The sequence below is a fragment of the Peromyscus californicus genome, unplaced genomic scaffold (genome assembly GCF_007827085.1).
Source record: "Peromyscus californicus insignis strain IS unplaced genomic scaffold, ASM782708v3 Scaffold_11__1_contigs__length_118956290, whole genome shotgun sequence".
In the NCBI taxonomy this organism is placed as follows: domain Eukaryota; kingdom Metazoa; phylum Chordata; class Mammalia; order Rodentia; family Cricetidae; genus Peromyscus; species Peromyscus californicus.
In genome coordinates this window covers 60,099,065-60,105,476 of record NW_026294402.1, presented here as the reverse complement: position 1 = coordinate 60,105,476, position 6,412 = coordinate 60,099,065, and the positions used below count along the sequence as shown (strand labels likewise).

The following is a 6,412-nucleotide window of genomic DNA, read 5'->3' as shown; positions in this document are numbered from 1 at the left end:
GCCCATTTGAAGTCAGTGGCAACAGGTGTATGTGTTGTGAACAGGTATTTTAATAAGTCAGCTGTAATCACCTCCTGCCATGTCTGGAACTGAAAAACCAGGGAGGAATCTACTACTGAATAAAAGTGGCAAAAGATGGGGCCAAAAAAAACCCAAGAGTAATAACAGGAAGTCATAGTTATTACCTATTTCTGAACCCCCAAGGCCCCCTAGATTCATCTTACTTTGGAGGTTTTGATTTTATTCCCCTTCTTTTCTGGTAAATTCCTAATCGTTCTTCCACACCCATTAGGCTACCACTTATGGTGTTTACCTTACCCACTAAAGTTTGTGTCTGTCCCCTATAATGCTCGTAAGGTCCTTGACCCCAGTTCAGGTTCCAAAGCAGGGCATTTACAGGGTTTTGTTGTTGTTTGTTTTTTTTTTTTTTTTTGGTTTTTCGAGACAGGGTTTCTCTGTGTAGCTTTGCGCCTTTCCTGGAACTCACTTGGTAGTCCAGGCTGGCCTCGAACTCACAGAGATCCGCCTGGCTCTGCCTCCCGAGTGCTGGGATTAAAGGCGTGCGCCACCACCGCCCGGCTTGTTGTTGTTTTTGATACAGGGTTTCTCTGTAGTTTTGGTGCCTGTCCTGGAACTTGCTTTGTAGATCATGTGCCACCACTGCCGGGCTTAGGTATTTTCAATAACATTTAACATAAATATTAGTAAAACTTGGTTGATAGGATCTACAACTAGGAACATTTATTAGAGGGACCAATCCTGGAATAAAGTAGCTCATATGACATCTGGGCTCTTTAAAAATGACACCAACAGCCAGGCATGGTGGTGCACATCTTTAATCCCAGTGCTCAGGAGGCAGAGACAGGCATATCTCTGAGTTCAAGGTCAGCCTGGTCTACAGAGTGAGTTCCAGGACAGGTTATAGCTATGTATATAGTGAGTCCCTGTCTCCAAAAAAGTTAACCATTAACTTTTTTTTTTTTTTTTGAGCTGAGGACTGAACCCAGGGCCTTGTGCTTGCTAGGCAAGTGCTTTACCACTGAGCTAAATCCCCAACCCAACCATTAACTTTTAAGTAACAAAGAAGTGGCCTACTCTTCTGGCACGGAGTCCGGGGCTATGGAGAGACCCTGCCTCAAAAGACCAATCTGGCTGCTTGGCACTGTTGATGCGGAGTGCTGCACCACTGTCCACCACCATGGACACACCGGTAGCTTTTTTTGGTGGGGAGGGTTGGCTTTTTGAGACAGGGTTTCTCTGTGTAGCCCTGGCTGTCCCAGAACTCACAATGTAGATCAGCCTGGCCTCGAACTCACAGAGATCTGCCTGCCTCTCTCTGCCTCCACTGCCCTGCACCACAGTAGCTTTTATTTAGTCCTTCTGTTTTAGCCAGGTGCCAGAACCTAAATTCCAGGATAAAACAAAATTGTATGTTCCTGTGTTTGTCTCCTAGTCCATTTTTGGAGAATTCTTTTAATATATTTAGAAACTGCCAAGTTTACTCTTAAAAAATGGAAATGATGCTTTTAAGGGAAGGTAATAAAATTATAGTACAAAAGACTTAATGAGACCAGAACCATTACTATGGAGAACAGGGACATCTGTTTCTGTTCCTTACTGCAGCTACCAGGGTTAGGTATCTGCAAAATTCAATGTGCATCCCCATCCTACTTCTGTCTACCAAGGACTTCACATCCTTACATCATAGAAAATCCAAGTCTTCAATGGGATTTAGACTTTAAGTGTTTGGTGTGTTTCCTAGGGGAAAAGTGGTTGAAAAGAAAACTCAACGTTCTAAAGCCAAAAAAGAAAAAAATGAATACTTACAGATACTGTGATGTAAAGAACTTCAAATAAGATTGAACTGAATGAATGTTATAAAACTTGTAACATATTGGAAGAAAAGCATAAAAAATACTTATGGACTTAGATGCAGTTTTCATGAGGTTTCCTCACCCCCATGTCTTTGCTATGCCCTATAATACAAAGTAGTAATTTATATGTCAGTGAGGACACTGACTAATGATAAAACATCAGATTTTCTTCTTGTTTGGTATAGCCAAAAAACTGACAGATATCTAGCACCAATAGACAAACCCAAGTTCAGTACTTTAAGAAAAGTGCACACTATTAAGATATTTTATATTGTCTGGCACACGGCTGGCAAAGCATGCTGCTTAAAGAACTAGTTACTTATTGTCTTCTTCTGACTACTAAATCAGACTATTAATTCCATCTACTCACTGTGGTACTAAAAATGCTTCAAAGATGGCAAATAAGTCAGACAAGCCATCAAGAGGATGGATCTTTTTTATGGTACCAGCTGGGAAACCAATGTCATGCACTAGCAGAAAAGACTCAAAATGTGGGTTTCCATGGTATTTTTCCATATCTGAAAACTATCTGGTCCAGTTTTTTTAAAATAAAAATTCTAATATTTCCAGGAAATATGGGTAGAAAAGGGTAACACTAAAGAATGGGATCCCAATACTCAACTTTAAAGAATTTATTTTCTCATTTGTAGAGTAGCATTATTGTAAAGTCCACAGTTATTGCAACACCTGCATTGCTTAAAAGAATTCCTAAGAATTTTGTTAAAGCATATTTTTAAAAAACAGAACCAAAATAATGTACATTTTTATCTCTAAACATTGTGTCATTAAAGTCCATGTAATGTCTTCTGTATAAATCAATGTGATGTTACAATAATATACATGATCGGATTCTTATCTTAAAGGCTTCTGACCATGTATGATATCCAAGATAGATTCAATGCCTTTAATGCCAGACTGCAGAAACTGTTACGACCCTAAACAAAACAAGGGAAAGCTGTATGTACAGGCAGGAGTCTGACAGTTTAGCTGTTTGCAGCATCCGCTTGGCGAGGCCATCCATCCTCCTCAACTCCAGAGTCATACTCCTCTTCAGAGGACTCTTTTGATGGAGCCCTGTAATGAAAAGTCATGTTTGGTTTTCAACAAAATTGGAAGTGAATATGATTTCTAGGCTCAGAACAGTAAACTAATCTTCATAGCTAAATAGCCCCTCAAAATAGAAAAGAAGAAGAGTATTTTTAATATTAGGATTGCTTAGTGGTGAAATACGGGAATTAAGTCATACAAGAGTTCATCGATTTCCCTAATAAAGCTACTGCTGAAATGCACGGCAATTTATGAACCAAATCCAGCCCATTGTCTGCTTTGTAAACAAAGATCTACTGGGATACTGACACACTCGTTCACTCATGTGTTGTGTATGGCTGCGTCTGTGCTGGGGGCAGTTTTGAGTGGTTGCAGTATTGAAAGCAGGGCTCTGAAGAACTTATATGAGAAAGTCTGCTGATTCCTAGAATAGATAAAACAGAACTGTCAAATCTGCCAACTGGTATGACACTGAGGGAAAATAAACTTTGTAAACCAAGATTTGGTCTTATGCAAGTCATTAAAAAGAGTTGAATGTACTGGTACACACCAGTAATCCCAGCACTCAGGAGTTCAAGGCTATTTCCTAGCTTCTTAGTGACTTCAGGGCCAGTCTATGTCCAAAAAATAAACACATGGGGCAAGCCATGAAAAAAGTCACTCATCAATTAGAAAATTAGCAGTGAAATATATTTTATTCTCTAGATATTCAACCTAAGTCTGACTTTTGCTTTGTTTTTTCTGTTTTGTGAGACAGGGTTTCTCTGTGTCACCCTGAATGTCTTGAACTCATTCTGTAGACCAGGCTGACCTCAAACCCAGAGATCTGCCTGCCTCTGCCTCCTAGGTTTTGTTTTGAGACAGTATCATGATGTAGTCCAGCTTAGCCTCAAATTCACATTGTAAATGGAGATAAAATTCTGGCATTGTTGGTATCCCCTCCACACACAGACGATGTATGCCTCTTTTATATACTGCTTGCTGCAGAAAAAGTAGAGGTGGGGGGGGGGGCTGGAGGAATGGCCCAGAGCTTAAGAGCACTGGCTGCTCTTCTAGAGCTCCTGAGTTCAATCCCCAGCACCCACATGGCGGCTCACAACCATCTATAATGCACAGATGTTCACTCAGACAAAACACCCATATACATAAAGTACATTTTAAAAAAAGTAGAGGCTAATTTTGAAGATCATTTTACAAAATTACTTTATAAACCATATTAGATTTTTCTTACAGAAAATTATTATTTCCCTTATAAATAAGAAGTTGTACATGTTTGCAAGGACAGAACGATAAACTCAAGCAGGAAGGACCGTAACTTTTGGCTCTACTCTGGCTTGAGAGTATGGTTTACCGAATGTATCCTGGTTCCTTTTTTCCTTCTACCACTTCTTTGTCAACTTCCACACATACAATGTCAGAATTAGGAACTTCGAACATTGGTTCTAGTAACAGCTTTTCCTAAAGAGAGAAAAGGTAAGAAATTAGGAGGAAAATTGTATACAAACATTTCAATTTTAATTAATGTAAAAGTCTTCCTATTTGTTATATTAAAATAGCTTCTAATAACATTCAGGTCACTTTACAAATAAGTCAGCTGCCTATTGTTCTGCCTATCTAGGCAACATGCACATACAAAGCCTGTACTTTTAGACTCAGATGCTACTGCCTGGCATGCCTAGCCTTTTCTATGATATGACTGAGGCCATCAACTAATAACCCTTACTTTTATGTCCATTAATCCTAAAATCACTTCTACCAAATTCTTCAATTTCAAACTGATTCAAATGAACATCTGCCTCAAGTGCAGCAGCAGACCTTAAGAAAACTTTAGAAAACCAGTTTTCCTATAGGAGGGGTGGAGGGAATTGCTGACACATCAAGTTTTCCAGGCATGTCAATTCAATGGCCTGTTCTTCCAGTTTGCCTGTCTATGTCTGTAATACCTTAACCACCAGGGCCTCACCACACAGTAGTGTCAAACTGCTTGTGGTAAATGCTTGGTTCACAACTGAAGTCATACTGAGATGAGGCTGGGACAACAGTGAAATTCTTAACAGGGAAGATAATCCTACACTTGCTTTGGGAGCAGACAGTGAAACAGTAATCCATGCCAGATCTGGGAAACAGGGCAGAGAAGTTTCAAGAGAGGAACAAGTGGGGTCAGGAAGTCTGTGTCCTCCCTAGGGTCTCTAAGAAAAAGCTCATAGCACACGGAAGCACAGGGGCTAAAATAGGGATTTCAACCGGTCTGAGAAGGAGTGGTCAAGGGCTATGTGTAACGCTGAACATGGTAGTACATCTGTAATCCCAGAGCTTGTGAGACAGACACAGGAGTTCAAGGCCATAAATGGCTGCCCGTTTGAGACCAGCCTGGGCTACATGAGATCTTGCTCTCTATATGCCCCGATCCCACCCCAAATTGCCCTGTAGAATTTTCTCAAATTCTCCTTCCAGTGATTCAGATTTTCCTTGCCTTTCTTTCTTTCTTTTTTGAGACAGGGTCTTTTTACATAGACTTGGCTGACTTACAACTCATTATGTAGACCATACTGGCCTCAAATTCACAGAGCTCTGCCTACCTCTGCCATCCAAGTGTCGGATGATGTCTGTGCTACCATACTCAGCTGATTCATATTTTCTGTATTTCTTCAATATAGTGTGTGTGCACGTGCGTGCGCGCGTGCCCTTGGTTGCAAACACCTTAAACTTTAAGGCTTACAGAGTTCTTTTTGTTTACAATTTTAGGTTGACTTTCTTTTCTTCTTTTTGAGGCCATGTCATGCTGTCTGCAATGGGGATTTCAATGGAAGCCTCGTGCACCTGTTTTATGTTTAATCTAAGCTATGGCTTTCAGAGCATCCTCAGTAACATTCAGTTCCCACTTCAGATAGATAAAAGACAAATGAAAACTTAAGCTAGTCCTTGGCAATCTTTTCCTAATACAGTAACACAGCATTTGATCTACTAACTGTAATGAACATTATTTAATCTTCCCAGAATCACAGAATTTTATGACTAAATGGAACCAATGCTTATTTCATAGACAAGTTCCAGAAAGTTAAGTAAACTGAGACTCAGAAACAAGGCAAGAAGAGGTTGACGACAGGCTGGCCTTGATTGAACTCACTATATAACTGAGAAGGCATGATTCTCCTGCCTTCACCCCCTGAGTATTAGCATTACAGATATGAGTCATCCTATCTTGCTATAGGATGCTGGATATAGAACTGATGGTTTCTTGCATTCTAGCAAGCACTCTACCTTCTGAGCTACATCCCTTGCCCAAATTTTGTGTGTGTGTGTGTGTGTGTGTGTGTGTGTGTGTGTGTGTGTGTTCACACTATTTAGTCAAGTTTACCAGTCACAAAATACCTTTCTCTGGGAGGTGAAGCAAAATAAAATCTGACTACCCCATCAGTCCTACACACACACACACACACACACACACACACACACACACACACACACACACAAAATAGAAATAAAAAAGC

The 6,412-nt window shown here is 40.2% G+C and overlaps 1 protein-coding gene across 2 annotated transcripts in view; it reads right to left on the bottom strand.

Annotated features, from left to right (window-relative positions):
• Positions 1–2,491: 2,491 nt before the first annotated feature.
• Positions 2,492–6,412, bottom strand: part of Clpx (caseinolytic mitochondrial matrix peptidase chaperone subunit X) — a 38,320-nt gene continuing 34,399 nt past the window's right edge. The window contains exons 13-14 of one of the 2 annotated variants that reach the window (XM_052712408.1): positions 4,238–4,379; positions 2,492–2,948 (exon numbers count right to left, since the gene is read on the bottom strand). In XM_052712408.1, coding sequence (XP_052568368.1) covers positions 4,269–4,379 — 111 coding nt within the window. In that variant the 3' untranslated portion in view covers positions 2,492–2,948; positions 4,238–4,268. The remainder of the gene's footprint in view (positions 2,949–4,237; positions 4,380–6,412) is intronic. The other variant, XM_052712402.1, reaches the window with a different exon arrangement.